The sequence below is a fragment of the Echiichthys vipera genome (genome assembly GCF_963691815.1).
Source record: "Echiichthys vipera genome assembly, chromosome: 2".
In the NCBI taxonomy this organism is placed as follows: Eukaryota; Metazoa; Chordata; class Actinopteri; order Perciformes; family Trachinidae; genus Echiichthys; species Echiichthys vipera.
Genome location: NC_139827.1, coordinates 14,436,361 through 14,453,440, shown reverse-complemented (window position 1 = coordinate 14,453,440; position 17,080 = coordinate 14,436,361). Strand labels below are relative to the sequence as shown.

The 17,080-nt window shown below is 37.5% G+C and overlaps 1 protein-coding gene across 1 annotated transcript; it reads left to right on the top strand.

The window, feature by feature from the left end:
* Positions 1 to 2,593: 2,593 nt before the first annotated feature.
* Positions 2,594 to 15,163, top strand: ift56 (intraflagellar transport 56). Its single transcript, XM_083938125.1, has 18 exons — positions 2,594 to 2,713; positions 2,870 to 3,013; positions 5,632 to 5,724; positions 5,903 to 6,017; positions 6,863 to 6,912; positions 7,237 to 7,382; positions 8,193 to 8,364; positions 8,977 to 9,051; positions 9,178 to 9,280; positions 10,102 to 10,157; positions 11,209 to 11,262; positions 11,359 to 11,422; positions 11,508 to 11,596; positions 11,830 to 11,913; positions 12,010 to 12,079; positions 12,975 to 13,081; positions 14,172 to 14,305; positions 14,903 to 15,163. The coding sequence occupies exons 1-18, from the start codon at positions 2,711 to 2,713 to the stop codon at positions 15,015 to 15,017; spliced, it is 1,674 nt and encodes a 557-aa protein (XP_083794251.1). The 5' UTR covers positions 2,594 to 2,710; the 3' UTR covers positions 15,018 to 15,163.
* The last annotated feature ends 1,917 nt before the right edge of the window (positions 15,164 to 17,080 follow it).

The window sequence follows — 17,080 nt, the reverse complement described above, 5'->3', positions numbered from 1 at the left end:
CCAGTCGCATAGTCGTGGTAGTGGAGAGGAGAGGGAGCGAGTGTGTGTGGTATAAAAATATATATAACATTTTGTTAAATCGATCATTTTCACACTGTTTTGTTCTTGCACAGTTACCAAGTGTAGAGTGTAGCTCTAATTGGTAAAGACAGTGATGTTGTAGGAGTACTTTGTATAGTATCTAAAATGACTGTGTCCTTTGTTTTTAGGCAAGGTCTAATTATGTGAATGTCTTCTTTATTACATATTTTAATTATGTAGTAATTGTATTTAATGTGCAAACAAAAACACGGGGCATAGTTCAGTAATATCCATTTTAAATTATACAAACCATTTAAGATTTTTCCTTAGTTAAATAAATGTATGATTTTTTCTTTTCAGACTGTTTCAACTTCTGTGGTACAACTGAACTAAAAAAGCCTGGACCCATCAGTTCTGGTTCGTCCTGCTCTCAAGTGGAGATGTGGAGAACCAAGTAAAAATGTATGGAACATTTAGTTCAGCTGTGAGAATATCGGGCACAGAGTGGAAATACATGTTCACGCTTGCCTCGTAAATCTCTAATTCATTCTTTATAATAAACCCCACATCATGTTGCTCCTGTTTGATGAAACAGTTTAACAGCAAAGGATATTGATCAGATTCTGTCACTTCTCCTTTGATAGACTAAACTTTAAAAAAAAAAAGTGACATGACATGAAAAAATATCTCATAATTCATCTCAATGTCATGTTCAATATTTAAAAAAACAAAACTGAGAATATCTGAGGTGACCTGAGATTAACTGTCTCTGAAGTGTCTTCCTCTCATGAAACCCCAGCACATCCTCTGCTGACCTACTGCTTGAAATGTGCAATCCATTTACACTAGACCACATGTACGACAACCCCTCTCCTCCCTGCTTCTCCTTTCATATCTACACAGGCTTGCACACACACATCTGGCCGGGGGGTAAATGAACTAACATTCCCACAGAGGCTAATCTCCACGCCTCTACTGTGACAAGATAATAATAATATAATAAGGGACAGCAGCTCCTCTGGCAGCTAAATATGTATCTACCTGCCACAGCCTGAGGGACTCACTATAACATTCAAAAATGCATGGATTTATATATAATTGTTTAAAATTGTACTGTACCGTACTGATTATGAATTGTAATATTGTAATATTAGATTAGAGCAGGAATACGCTGCACAGTGCTCTGGCATCTTGTTCCTTCTGCTGCTCAACTCATAGGCTCAACGAGTCACTCATAGAACTGATCTGGTAGGATGACCGGTCCAAGATGGCGGCCGCATTTCTCGCGGCCCAACGTTCGATGCGGCATCTACTCTTTATATGTCTATGGTTGGACCAGTTCCAGTCTGCTCAGATGCGTACACGAACTGATGAAGCCTCTTGGATGAGAGGTGACAAATGACCAAGTCCAGTTGATTTTGACTGAAATTGCTAATGGTAATTCTGTGGGTACTTGACAATACGCAGTCCTGCCTTAAAATGTCCACCCCAGATGGGACTCGAACCCACAATCCCTGGCTTAGGAGGCCAGTGCCTTATCCATTAGGCCACTGGGGCACTCTGATGAGCTCCTCTTATGGATACAATTTTTGATAGTTTATGTAGTTTAAGGGCGTATGAAAAATATTTCGCCGAAGTAGACATCATTAGTGGCGTATAGCGTCCATTTCTCTCTGTTCCGTTGCTAGGCAACAAAGAACCACACCACGTAATCAAGTTCAACACAGAAGAGACAAACTGTTTCCTGTTGAGCCCAAATCTCTGTTCGACTACAAAATAAAAGTCATCCGAGCACTCGTGCTGACTCGTGTTGTTCCAGCTTATCCTTAAATTGCTATCTCCAACCTAGGGAGATGTCTTCAGATGAGGGCCATAAAAATATAGAGAACTAAACATAACATAAGTCTCAATAAATGAATAAATGCATAAATAAATGTAAAAATAAAAACAGGAACAATTAAATACACGCATAGATAAAAAAAAAATAAAGAAGTAGAAATAACTACATTAATGCTGAAATAAATAAATGAATGCATGAATAAATTGGATATACCTCATTAACATATAGACAGAAATATAGAAATAAATAAAGGTGAACAAAAAAGTAAAAATACATGTTAAGCGTTTATTTATTATTTTAAGTATACATTTACTCATGTATTCATTCATTAATGTATTCATTTTTACTTCTGTATTTATTTATTCCTGCATGTATTAATTTATTCCTGTATTAATTTATAAATGAAGTTATGCATGTAAATTGTATTTTAGTCCTCCATATGTTGCCTCGTGCCTTTAATGTGAAAATTGAGCAGCGGAAGCTTGAATCTATGATGCCGTTAAACTCAGTTAACTAATCTTTACCCAGATCGTCATACGTAGTTCTCCAGAGAAAAAACGTGTTAAACTGTATTCTCTTTAAACACTGCCATGTTCATGTCGGTTGTAAGATAATTATTTTTACGTTGACATCGTTATCTGGCTGCTTTTAATGCAATATGAAAGTAAATAACGTCAGGTAAAAACCAAACGTTAGGTCGCGACGGCAGCTAACGTTAACGGTTTGTGTTTCGGAACACCCAGCCTCAAAGTTACCTAGGTAACCTAGGCAACGTTACCCAGGTAACGTTAGCTAGGCAAATCTTAGCTAGCGTTAAGTTAGGTGTCTTTTCATGTAACACTCGTCGACATGGTGAGTTAACGTGTCTGCATTTGGCCGTTATAACGCTGTCTCATGACCTCACTCTGAAAATGTGGTGCATGTTGGCCGAAGCCAATTCAAAGTCCTGTGATAACTTACCTTACCTTACCTTACCTTTGTTACCTTTGTTACCTTTGTTGTCGGCAGATCCTCTCTCGTGTGAAGCCAGCGGTGGGGGGAGAGACACCCGCGAGCATCAGTGAGAAAAAGAAGAAAAACAAGACCAAAGTCCCCCCTCTGGAGGACTACCTACAGCAGAGAGACTACCTTGGGGCTTTGACACTTTTAGAGGTAACGTTACACACATAACACATGGGTTAGTGAAAATAGAATAATTGCAATTTAAATGCATCACAAGTAATTCAGAGATCTTCAACAGGGGGTCCTCAGAGTTACTGCAGGGGGTCCTCAAGTTGTTTAATAATCTTTCCAACCTTTTTTTTAAGAACCTGAGTGAAAATATACATTAACATGAATGCAACGTATTAGTTGCAAAGCTAAATGTGTGAAAAATAAATAAATAGATTTACACAACCTTTATGATAGGCTTTTGGCAAAGTGAGGTAGCCATGCACAGATACACTTGATCTTAAGGATTCAATGTGCCTCCAGATGTACGTTTACATTAACATATGATGTATAAATATATGAATATTATAATAATGAACATTGTAATATCTTAGTATTGTATGCAACATGAAAAGCTGTGTGTATTTAATTGAATATGCAACTCAATTTTACACAATATTTTTAGTAGGGGGTTCCTGCTTCCTCTGTCTTCCAGCTAAGGCGTCCATGGCCTAATATAATTAATAAAATAATTTAATTTAATCTTCAACAGTTCTCTGTGTGCTGTACTGCAGCTGAGCAACATCTGAACAATTTTCAAAGTTGGAAAAACGCTCAAGATCCCAAAAATTCCTGATAAAGTTCCACATAACTATTGTTGTTATAAGTAAAGAATAATGCAACAGTGGAATTATAATTCCATAATTATTCCTGCCTTTATCAGTTTAGGCCAATAACCTAATCCTACGTTAAGCCATCATTTTATTTTTATTCAATTCATTTATATATCCATTTCTGTTTCTGACATACACTCACAGGAACAGTGCTATTAAATGTAAAGAAACCGAAAATAGCAATGATATATTTTTTACTGTAAAAACTATATTACTGTTTAATCTGTATAATTAGGCTTATTTCACATTAAAAAAAAGCAGCATTAACACATTTTTAAAGTTCCGACACAAGTTGAATTGCATTGAATTGAAATGAACAGAACTGTAGTGAATATAATGCAAAATAACTTTTTAAAAAGTTGTAAAAAATTAAAAAAAAAGAAGAAGCTTGAAACATATATGGTGTAGCAGCAGATGAGGTCAGAGTAGGTCACATTACACAATGGAGAGATGAACTAGATTATTAACCACGTGTTGTGAAGTGGTCACACTTGTGCAGATGCAGTTCTGCATTATGGCTAAATCAATAAATCAGTCAGACCAGTACATCAACCGATGTTAACTCGTTGAAAATAAATTGGTATTGGTGTATATGCAGGCTGAGAACTCAAAAGTAAACCAAAGTAGGTTTGAGATTATATAAGAAACAATGTCACCATTACATAGTTTGTCCACCAGAGAGCACTGACTGTTTATTTTATCTGTAAAATGTCCTGCTTAGTATGTATCTTGGTCACACACACATGCACACGCGTACACAGCAATGTTTCATATCATTATTGGATTATTAGGTGGTCTGTTGTTACTCTCTTTTGCCTGTATGTGAAAACAATGCAAGTTTAAAACCACACTCAGACACAATGATGAAGGGAGAAGATGCATGTTACTATTATCTAAAAGTTAGAGAAATCATAAAACATTAAAACAGAGAGTTGATGTTATAGGCTATATTAAAAAGATACATTTTGAGTTTTCATTTAAAACTGTCTACCAAGTCAGCAGGTCTAATATTTAAAGGCAGAGTGTTCCATGTTTTTGGGTGTAATGGCTAAAAGTAGCATCCCCAAAAGGTCTTTGTGGTAACCTTTGGTTGAAAGGGCAGCTGTGGAGGTGCTGAGGGTTTGGGGAAAATCCTAAAAGGATAGGGAGTATATAAAAGGAGGTGAGGTCATTTAGTATCTTTAAAACCATGAGACAGACTTTAAAATCTAATCTAAAAGATGGAGGAGGCCAGTGGAGGTTTGCGTAAAACAGGAGTTGCATGATCTCTGTTTTCATTTTTGTTAAACTCTGACAGCAACATTCTGAATGCTCTGGAGTAATGGGTGCCTTTGGTAGACCTGTATACAGGATGTTACAGTAGTAAACGACTAGCATCAAGCATATGAACAAGCTTCCCAGCATCTTGCTGGCTCAGGGGAGGTCTTACCTAAGCTATATTGTGCAAGTGATTTCTGCCAATGATAAAATTAAATTAAAACTGAGGCAATAATCTAAAATGACGCCACGGTTTCTTACTTGTGGTCGTATCTTTGAGGCCAGATGTCTAGGAGGTCAACTAGGACGACCTCAGTCCTATCTTCATTTAGCTTTAAGTTCTTGCTCATTCACTCATTAAAGGCTGACACAGGCTGTTAGATTGGAGTATTTGGGTCAGATTGATTAGACTATCATTTTTCAAAACTTAGGAATGAAACGGCAATGTCCTTCAATAAAACACAGAGACTCAGTGAGATGGAACTACTGGGACAACTTGGCCCTGTGGCTGAATAAATAATTGCTGCACTGTCACAAATTTTTTTTTTCACCAATACAATGCCTCCTGCAGATTACCCTGTGTCATGCACTGGAATTAATGTTTCAGAAATATAATCACTCCCACATCTACGCTACAGATCCAGCACTGTTCTAGTGAATGCTGCTGATTTGTTGCTGTGTCCTGTCTAGTTTCAGAGAAGTGTTGGCGAGAAAGAGGAGCATGCGGACCTCTGGATTGGCTACTGTGCCTTTCACTTGGGTGATTACAAGAGAGCTATGGAGGTATTTATATTTGTTTTAAATGTGTCTGAATGATTTTCTAGTTGGGTACACAGAATTTCACATTAAGTACCCCATGTGCAGCATTTGAATAATTAATTTTGAATACCTGTTGGATAAATGTGAGTTTATTGTAGAGTCTGATCACATGTTTGTTGTTTCCTTATTCTTGTTCTGACAGGAGTACAAGTCTCTGACCATGAAGCCTGAATGTCCTGCTGAGGTGTGGGTCTTTCTGGCCTGTGCACTGTTTTTTCTGGGGCTCTATAAAGATGCTGAGGAGGCTGCGTCTAAGGGTAGGCTTTCCAGGTGTTACATTTGTAAACTCCTCCTTTGCACTGTATGTGAACCACTGCATGCAGAACAAAATATGGTATGCAGATCAGCTTTATCAGCTATCAGCCAGTTATTTGCATTTTAGAAAAATATGGTGAATAGGGATAAGATGATATACAATTTTAGCACGGATGCATAGAAAAACACTCACAATAAGTGGATCATGGGGAATTTCCGTTATCAGCCTAATCGTGACATAAATTTGATCACTGCCAATAAGTAACAGGTTAAATCAAGGACAATTTATTTTGTTTGACAGAAAATCCATCTTCTCATTTGATGTAGCCTATTAAAAGAAAGAGTGGAACGTAAAAGCGTTTACTGCATGTACAATAAACATCGCTGTGCATATATTTTTCAAGTTTGACCATTTAATAGGCTGTATGTGTGTAGAGATAACCATCTTCAGCATTTCCAATGTGCTTCTTTGTGGTCCCTGCAAGTCATTTTGGCGATGATTCCTTTATGGCATACTATACTATGACTTTTTTATTCAGGGGGCAATTATGATTCATGATGACCTTATTTAAGATTGTTTGTTTTCACTAAAAGGATGTGTCAATCTGTGATGCAATAAAAAAAAAAAGTCTCCCTTTAACAAAATGTAGGGTAAAGTGATTCCAGGATGTCATCAAAATATAAAGTAAATTAATTGTGCATCAGGTTTTTTTATTCAAGAAGTCTAATAATGACATGTAGGCTTTGGATTATGAATACTTTTTTTGCAGCTATGATGTTAATGAATCGTGCCTCTCTTCGTGTGGTTTGCTGTCTGACTAAGTTGTGTATCTCTTGCTGTCTGTAGCGCCGATGTCCCCTCTACAAAACCGACTGCTCTTCCACTTGGCTCACAAGGTTGGAAAACTACGATATTATTTTCGTATTGTGTGTTTACGTTCCCTCCCTGCCTTCACTAACAATTCACTGCTGAGCCACCCTGCACTGTAGATACAGGTTTATGTCTTAAATATGAGAGAAACATGACATAATAATTCCATAAAATTTTGATCTTATAGTTAATTCTATCTTGTTTCGTCTGAAATTTTGTGACATTTCCAGCATTTGTGTAATAGATTTCTGTGCATTTTCTGTGGTTCATGTCTTAGTGCTTTCCCCCCCAGTCTTTTTAGCTGATCATTTTTCTGAATGATGTATTCCTTCACCGTCTGTTGTCTTTAGTTCAACGATGAGAAGAGGCTGATGGGTTTCCACCAGAACCTGGAGGATGTGACGGAGGACCAGCTGAGCCTGGCTTCCATCCACTACATGCGCTCCCACTACCAGGAGGCTATAGACATCTATAAACGCCTTCTACTGCAGAACAGGTCTGTTCTTTCCTGTGCCTTTTAAAGGCTCTACTCTCTTTTAGATTAGTCTCACAGTCCTGCTGTGCTCGGGTGCATGTGCCATCCTAGCACCACCTTGACGTGTGAGGTGTGAGTTGTTAATGCGAGCTTCACGCCTTGTGGAACCATAAAGGTAATTCAAGTGTCAGTGCAGCTGGCCTGCTGAGCTAGCTTCCTCTAACACTGATATACTGTATCTGAAGAGGCAAGGTTAAGAAATGAAAGGCTTTGATTTCACTGTGCCACTTCTATGAGATCTATTCATGGCTTTCTGTAGACTGCACTGTAGGCCAAGGTGCTTCTGAGGATTTTTACTCAGCTGACAGCAGTTTTAGTTGCATACCTCTGCAGCAGCTCTGAGCACACTTTTTGTTGGAATGCAAATGAGCGATACTGCTACTTCTTCAAATGCTGACAAAATTATACAGAAATATCAAATGTCCATTTCTTTTAAAAACAAAACATTTAGGTGTTCCCTTATTTGTGTCTATTTATTTCTGTGATAATTTCTTGTCTTTGTCTTTTCCACATAAATAAAAATCTACTATGAAAACAGATATTTATCATAATACAAAATCATATAAACATCTACCATTTGCTGAAATGCTTTGTTGTCTATGAAAGAGAACATGTACGTTCCTGTAGATTCTAAAAACTGTACCACAGATATGTTTTAAGTTTTAAATCTCTGAACTCTGTCTCCTGTCTCCCCCATGGGTCAGCAGGTCAACACTCACAAGTGTTTAAGCCAGTTCATAGGTTAAACCCTCATTGCATCTTGTCTTTCAGAGATTTCCTCGCCCTGAAAGTTTACGTGGCTCTGTGTTACTACAAGCTGGACTACTATGATGTGTCCCAGGAGGTGTTGGCTGTGTACCTGCAGAGCATGCCGGACTCTACTATTGCCCTCAACCTTAAAGCCTGCAACCACTTCAGACTCTACAATGGCAAAGCAGCGGAGGTGCTCAGTGTTTGATTACAGGAGCGTATTTATGTTCCCAGGGTCCTTAGGTCAAATATTCAATGTGTGTTACTCTGCACAATATGTTGAAATCATGCACATACATCTTATAGCTTTTGAACCTCTAGTTAAAACTATTTCGAGTTCATTTATTCAGCACCAGTTAATATAACCTCCACTCCCAAACCCTGCATAACCAACTGCATTATCACTTGGCAAAACTAAATATGCACACAGAGAAGCTGGCAGCAGCCACACGCTAGAAGAAAGGAAACATAAAACAAACATGAAATCTTTATTTCACTACATTTTTATGTTCAAAACTACCTCCATGTTTTTGGTTCAGGTCAACAAGAATTGAATTAATACAAAGGCAGATATTTGAAGCAGCAGTTCACAGTACTGTAACTGTTAGTGAGACGAATATAAATATAAATAAAGATATTTTAGTGGTGTCAGACTCAGGGCACATTATTAAGGCTTTTACTGGGAATCTTTGTATTTGCTTTTTACATTTTCATTTATTTATTTGCCATACATGCACCATTCCAGTCAGTTGGGGAGAGTAACTGGTGGTAGGTTTGCCTCATATGTGCTCTCTCTCCCTCTTAGGCTGAGTTGAAGAACCTAATCGACATCTCCTCCTGCTCCTTTGAGTTTGCTAAGGAGCTTATCCGACACAACCTGGTAAGCTCTTCTCAAGCTCAAACTGTGAGTGTGTACGTAGGTGTGTGCTGGTGCCTGCTGGTGTGCGTACACTAGTGACTTAAATGCTACTTTCCATGCTCTGAATCTCGCCCCTGTGTTCTGCAGGTGGTGTTTCGTGGTGGGGAGGGGGCATTGCAGGTGCTGCCTCCTCTGATCGATGTGATCCCAGAGGCAAGACTCAACCTGGTCATCTACTATCTCAGACAAGGTGTGTAGCCATGGAATTGCAGTTTTCTGGACCAAGCAAAACAAGGAAACCATTTAATAATACATTACTTTGCTCTGTTTAATACTGTGTAAAATTATTAGGATGTATAAAAAGGTTTTTCTATATGAAGTCCTCACACTGTCTTAAGCTGTATTTGGACGGGATTAGTTTAATGTAGGCACGTGGGATAAAATAATTTTACCTAAGGGCGTCTGTAGTATAAATGGCCAATTTGCACAGGATTAAGAAATACTTGTATTCTACCAGAGGTGGGAGGGATTACTCGATTTACGCACTGCCGTCACTTCCCTGTCGCTATGTGCGTGCTAGGTAGCTTCCTGATATCACAATATTAAGTAAACACAAACTAAATGACAGACTCAATTTTCTCAAAAAAGTGATTTCTTCAAGCGCCTCCATGCTCAAAAATATATGGAAACTACATATTGATGGGATATGACGGAATATCAAAATATGTTTTACAGAGGGCCGTATTCATATTAGTTTTACCTGAGGTAATTTTTCTGGACCGTTTTACAGAAGGTGAAAATTGTCGTAATTTTTACTGACATTCTCTGTAATAACTACTGACATGGCGTATTTAGACAGGACTAAAACCTCTGATAAAAATTACCTTACCCTACGTCCCCACACCAAACTAAACCCGTCCAAATAGGCCTTTACAGACGACATGTAAAGTAAATGCATCATCGCCATTGTCCTTTTGCTGTTAATTAAATGTATAGTTGTTTTAAGTGTCAGAATTTCAGAGAAAACCTACCTTATCTCATGGGTTCACATGCTCCATTTCATACTACCAGATGATGTCCAGGAAGCCTACAACCTCATCCAAGATTTGGTGCCCACAACACCTCAGGTAATGATTCAATGTGACACAAGGCTTTAATCTGATATTGCAAACCGGCAACCTTTCGGGCTCTAAAACTAAGCAAATGAGGAAGTACCAAAAACTGCAGTTCCTCAAATGACCACTTTAGGTTGGCCCTAAAAGTGCGTCAAACCCCGTAGAGCCCCATGTTAAAACGCTCAACTTTACAGCAGAAATAAACATGTTTACAGCCTGGAGAAAAAAGGTTTTTGGAGTTTATAGCTGATTTCCCTGTTCAAATGTATGGGGTGTGAATTTTTGTATCACACACCCGTTTAAATCATATTAAGGCTTAAAGTTATGCACAAATAAGTTATGCCTGCCTCAGCTCCATCCACTTCCTCCACTCATTTTTGGATTGGCTGGGACTTAGGCAATGTCGGTCACTGCCAAGATGGCGATGGCCACAGCCGCACACTTTGAGTTTTACAACAGCTCTTCGAAAACCCGTGGGTGACGTCACAGAGACTACGTCCATATCTTATACAGTGGATATTACATCCGTGCTATGTAACTATTTGGTCTCAATGAGAGATGGGTTCAATTTCCCTCTGACATTAAAACTTATACAGTACTGTAGATGTGTTTATCTACAACCACTGCTCATATTGACTATTTTTGCATTCAAGGATTTATAGTTTACACTTTTGTACAGCAAAGAAAATGAGAACTATGAGCCAGAATCATGCCAGATTAAATTAAGCTTGTTAATAAATCTGTTCTCCTCGCTCTGAAGAGCCTTTTCTTTTATGTAACCAGTTTTTTTATCTTCAAAACCACCTCAGTGTTGCCTGGATCTGAAAGCCTGTGAAGCTGACGCAGTGTTTGGCTTTTGAATCTCGTTTATGCATCTCTTACTTGGATTTTGATGAGGTTTGAAGCAGCAAAAAAAATAAATAGATCAAATGATTGATAAACTCCTTGTTAAATCAATCAAGAAAATGAGTGTTGCCTTTCTCCTTTTTAAGTTCTTTCAACATGAAAGTGCTAGACAAGAGATCATATGAAGTTTTTTAACTTTGACCATATATTTTCACAGGAGTATATTTTGAAAGGAGTCGTAAATGCGGCATTAGGACAAGAAATTGGATCAGTGAGTATTTCTTTTAAATAAACAGTCACGCAAAAACAGCAGTGATAAGAGTGAGTCTGAGAGACAAATGTGTGTTTTTGCGCTGTTATCTTTCAGAGGGATCACCTGAAAATCGCTCAGCAGTTCTTTCAGTTGGTCGGCGGCTCAGCCAGCGAATGCGGTACATTGAGTAGATATTTGATCAATATGAGCTTTTAAAGGGACATTGTCTGAGGATGTGTGCGTAACTTATTCCTCACTTTCAGATACGATTCCTGGCAGACAGTGCATGGCCTCCTGCTTCTTCCTCTTGAGACTGTTTGAAGATGTTCTCATATATCTAAACTCAGTCAAGGTTAGTGTTGCTCATTACAAAGCACACATTACGTGGTATACTCCACTGAGGAGATTACTTCACTGTGGTATCAGTGTAAGATGGAGTATAAAAAAGACTCCCACCTACTGGGTGAGATGGTTCAGATGACAAGTGGTGCTTTCAGATGCAATACATTTATTCAGGTGCATTTTTATTTGGACATATGGACACTTAACCTTTTTGTGTTGGCATAATTGCGCTTCTTTTTGTAGGGTTACTTCTTTAATGATGATACGTTCAGCTTCAACTATGCTCAGGCTAAAGCGGCCCTCGGCAACTACAAAGAAGCAGAAGAGGTACCTCACTTCATCACACGTCTACACAACTGCTTTTTACAGATTCTGATAAATGTTTGACTATTGTTTTGGACTCATTTTTGATTTTTCTTTCAGATTTTTCTGCTGATTCAGAGTGAAAAGATCAAGAATGACTATGTTTACCTCAGCTGGCTGGCACGATGCTGTACGTATAATAATTGTATCAATGATGTATTTAATTACAAAGATTTCTCTTCAATTTATTCATGTAGCACAATTCATACACAAGTCTGTTAACCTGACATACATTTACAACAAACAAACACACTTAAAGATGTAAATAAAGGAGGCAGTAAAGGCAGTAAAATAATAATCAAATTCATGATTGATTGATTGAAAAATAATAAATCCTATCAAAACATATCATTCAGAAAAGGAATTTGGCTCTTTTTCCGTTCTGAACAGATCTCAGGCTCATTTTGGAGGTTATTTTTTAAATGTAAATCTTAAAATGAATCCTCAATGCAACAGAACGCAGTCATGAGAACACCATGTCAAAATGTCAGACTGCTGGTGAGGTGTTTGTTCAGCAAGAAGCCCGGGAGTTTACTTTTTGCATACTGTATATTATAACTAGTGTGAAATTACCAAAATATAATCCAGTCCCCAGGATTGCTGCAGGCACGCTGCATTTGGCACCAGCTGCACACAGGAGCAGCCTTTTCAAGTAGACATGAAAACAGTTTCAGTAATCTACACCTGATGAGATAAAAGCGTGGAGAATGCTCCAGAGAAAGCAGACTGAGGAAACCTTTTATACTTGTTGGCTGAGATGTGAATCAAACATCACTGCCAGATTTCTTGCCTTTAGGTTTAAAAATATAAAAATCGGGGTTCGCTCGTGCACCCAGCCGATGTCACGTACAGCCGAGCTGTAAGAAATGGATGTCTCCATTAAAAGATTTTTCTCCCTTTCTTGGCTTAGTCCTCTTCAGTAAAACCTGCCCACGGGTCTTTAATATTTTCCAGATATGACTATAATAGTTTCTGAAACTGCCTGTGAATGATGGATTATTGAACACTCGTCTTGTTCTTGTCAGACATAATGAACCAGAGGGGTCGACTTGCCTGGGAGCTCTATCTGAAGATGGGCACTTCCTCTGATTCCTTCAGTCTGCTTCAGCTCATTGCCAACGACTGCTACAAGGTGACTTCACCCTCTGCTTTCTGCTTCAGATATCATGCGTGGTGACCACTTACACAGGAATACAAGCGTAAATGTGTGACTTATTGCTGAAACAATTAGTCAATAAAATACTTAATCGACCGACAGAAAATGAATCACCAACAATTCTTGTAAATAATTGTTTAGGTAATAATAATGGAAGTGCTATTTGTATTATTATTGTATATTGAGTTTTAATAATTTGAAGACATCACACGGGTCACATGGATTCTGGAGATTGTGATTGACATTTTTCATTCATAAATTTCATTACATATTTATAATCAACAGATTAATAAACATTAAATAGTAATTTATTTGCAGCCCTAGTATGTTTGTTTTGTCTATTTCTGTGAATTTAAGTTTAGGGCTGCAACCAATGGTTGTCATTATCAACAGATAATTTTCTTAATTATTCAATTATTATTTGACCTGTAAACATCTCCATCACAATTTCCCAGAGCCAAAGGGGAAACCTTCACAAGTCTTGTTCGTCCGACCAACTGTCCAAAACCAAAAGGCATTCAGTTTATTATGAGTCTAATCCGTAAATGCGAAGTAGGCTTTATATACACACACATCAAATATTATTATTTATTATGCCACCATTCATGTTTTTGCGTAAGAAGTTACTCCAACTTAATTTATCGCTAAGAGCAGGGGTCCTTCAGTCCTGTGCAATAAAAAACACGTACCTGTTTCCTGAACTCAAATATCTTGAGTCACTTGCTATATCTTAGCTTGATTCCCAGATGTGACCTTAAATTGAAGAAATTGCGCATTTCATTCTCTACCCGCCTGTTTTTGTCTCTTAGTTTTGTCTCTGTTTTTATTGTCACAACTTTCAAAAGCACATTTCATGTTAGCTGCAGTTATGTTGTGAGAGGTGCCGTCCATTCAAAACGCCTCAGTTTTCTCACCATGTTTTTGAAATGTAGTCAAAAGTTTAAGCAGACGTCGCAGACATGTTTTCTGAGATAAAATGCTCATTTAGTAAAGAGGTGGTTTAATCTGTGTCTGTGAATTAAATGTGTTGCATACTACTGCTCATGATCACAGCCTGTTGTTTCAGATGGGTCAGTTCTACTATGCAGCCAAAGCGTTTGATGCGCTGGAGAAACTGGACCCAGGATCCAACTACTGGGAGGGCAAGAGAGGGGCATGTGTCGGCGTCTTCCAGCTCATACTGGCAAACAAGGAGCCTAAGTATGTCTTTTCTTATGTCTGAGTTTGTCTGTTTTCCTTCACAATAATTAGATTTTTAGAGGGGAAAAAGTCACTGATTACTGACGGCTGAAATAATGAATTTTTAAAAGTGGATTGTGCACCAATATGACTCAGAAGGCTGCTTTATCAAACAAATAACTTTATTAGAGAATATCTAAAATTATAAAATAAAAAATAAAATAAAACAAGCATATTAATAATAAATAAATCCGTCCATTGCTGACCATTTAACTAAAGAACTAAATAATGACATAATTTCTAAATGCGCCCAAGCAATGTTTTCTGAAGCATATTCCACCACGCACGTCGGACTGTCTATCTCAACAAACAGAGAAACTCAGTTTAAAACACACACAGAGGAAGAGCAACTTCACTCTCTGCTCAGCACATCACTCCACTAGTATCTTTACAACTGTTGTTTCCTGCTGCAGTGCCTTTAACGATGTTTTCTAGTTGTTTTTGAACGTCAGATCTGACATATCAAACTTCTGTGGTCTGTTATAGTGGGTGTGATGTCTAAATAATAGCAAGGAGAGATCTAATCTTGTCTCCTCACACATCCTGTTTGTGTTCCAGGGAGACACTTAAAGAGGTGTTGTCTCTGCTGCGAAATTCAGGAAACCCCCAGGTTGAATACATCATTCGAGTCATGAGGAAGTGGGCCAAAGACAAGAGAGTCCTCCTCTCATGACAGCTCCGCACGCTGAACTCCAGCTCACTACACCAAGAGGAGCTACAATATGCAAACATCAGCAGTCACATTTGGTCACTTGACTTTGATTGAATGTTGAATGATCTGTGCCCCATGAAGAAATATGGAGCTGTTATCTCTGCCACACTGTTGTTAAAATATGTAAGTTTTGAAATGCAATTCTCTATGTACTTGTATGTTTGTATAAAAATGTGACTATTTTTAAAATGACTTATGCAGTTTTCTTCAGTGATTGATTTGTATGAAACTCAGAACAGTAGCTTACTTGTTATCTATACAATGATACAAAAACAAATTGCACAATTGAACAAGAAATTACGGAACATTCAAGATAAAGAAATCAGGCTCAAGACATGATCGTACTTATACTGTTGAGAGAGGAAAAAGAAACGAGAGCCACACAAGAAAAAATTCTATTTTCAAGAGACCATTAAAATCAAAGATTTAGACGGCACTTTTTTTTGCAGTAAATAAAAGATCATAAATGTGTGAATGTAATATTTACCCAGTGAAATTCAAGATTCCTTTATTAGTCCCACAAAGTGGATAACAAACATAGAAGAAACAATAAATCATAACAAGCAATATAAACAAGGAAATATAGAAAATTATGAACAATATAAACGCGGATTATAAAATATAAGAATAACATGAACAATATTTACATATTTCACAGTATGAAGAAGAAAAGAAGTATGACTTTTGATAAGAATGATATCCAGTGAGTGAGTATACAGATTATTTCAGAAAATGGGGAAGGTATTCAACTTTAAAGGTCACCTGGTTCTTTACATATTTCTAAAATGCATGTGTTTGTACTGAGGCAACAGATACTCATTTGTTAATATTAAAGAATAAGACGATATACACGATCCATCCCCGATTACGCTTTCATGAAGGTTAAGGGTTTAGCAAGCAAACAAAAGCTTAAGTTGAGCTTAAAAACCCTGCATCCTTACATTCCTATAAAACAACTCAATAGCATCTTTCATTAAACCTCGCATGTCTTTTTAAAGACCCTCAAAGTTGAATTCTCGAGGCCAACCCGACCCTGATGACATCATTGGGGGTTATTGTCTCAGCTCCTCCAGAGCCACAGAAGAAGAGTCAACATTAAGGCGGTTAAACTTGCAAATGCACCTTTTTCTCTCGGGGCCAATGTGCCACAGTACCAGCAAAGTTAAGATGTATCATTTTAAATGCCAAATACACAGCAGAGGTGTTATCATTAACCTGGGACTTTGTGATTATGAAATTACAATTTAGTTAACATGTAGAGATAACTACTTCATACAATAAATGAATGTAAATGAGAACAACTATGTGGTGAATTCAGCTGTATTAAAGCACGGTGTAGGTGACGGATGGTGGGTGTAGGCAACAAATATTCTCGATGTCGGCCGATTTCAGGCTGAAATTATTATTAAATTGTTGTATTTTATTTGATGCAAAAAAAATTAATGATATCGGTATTATATGTTAAATGAAATATTGACATCGGCCACTGAAAAACCCATATCGGTCGAGCACCACTCCTCAGGATTTACTTAGATCACCACTGTGCCACTTTATAACAGTCAACAACGTTTACATCTGTTTATGCTGCATCTATTTATAACTCATTTACATCTGTACATATTGCATATAAATATTCCTATTTCACATTTTTATATTCCATGTACAGTATTCTATTTCATTTACAGTTATTATTATTATATTATATTTTTATTTCATTTAATGTCCAGTATTCTATTCTGTTTATATTAAAATGTATTATACATTTGACGTTATATCCGTATTAAATCTTTCTCTTCACATAGATTTAAAAAAAGTCTTTGCACTACTTTTGGGTTTATTTAGGTCTCAGTGGCTCCTTTTACTTGTGTTTCTCTTATAGATTTTATTTTTTATTGCATTGTTGAAGGAGCCTGAGACTGAGAAGAATTTCATTGCCAATGACTGCTGCTTTAATTGTTGTGCATATGACCAACAAACCATCTTGAACCTTAAATCTTAATCATCATGCATAAAACCCATGAAGT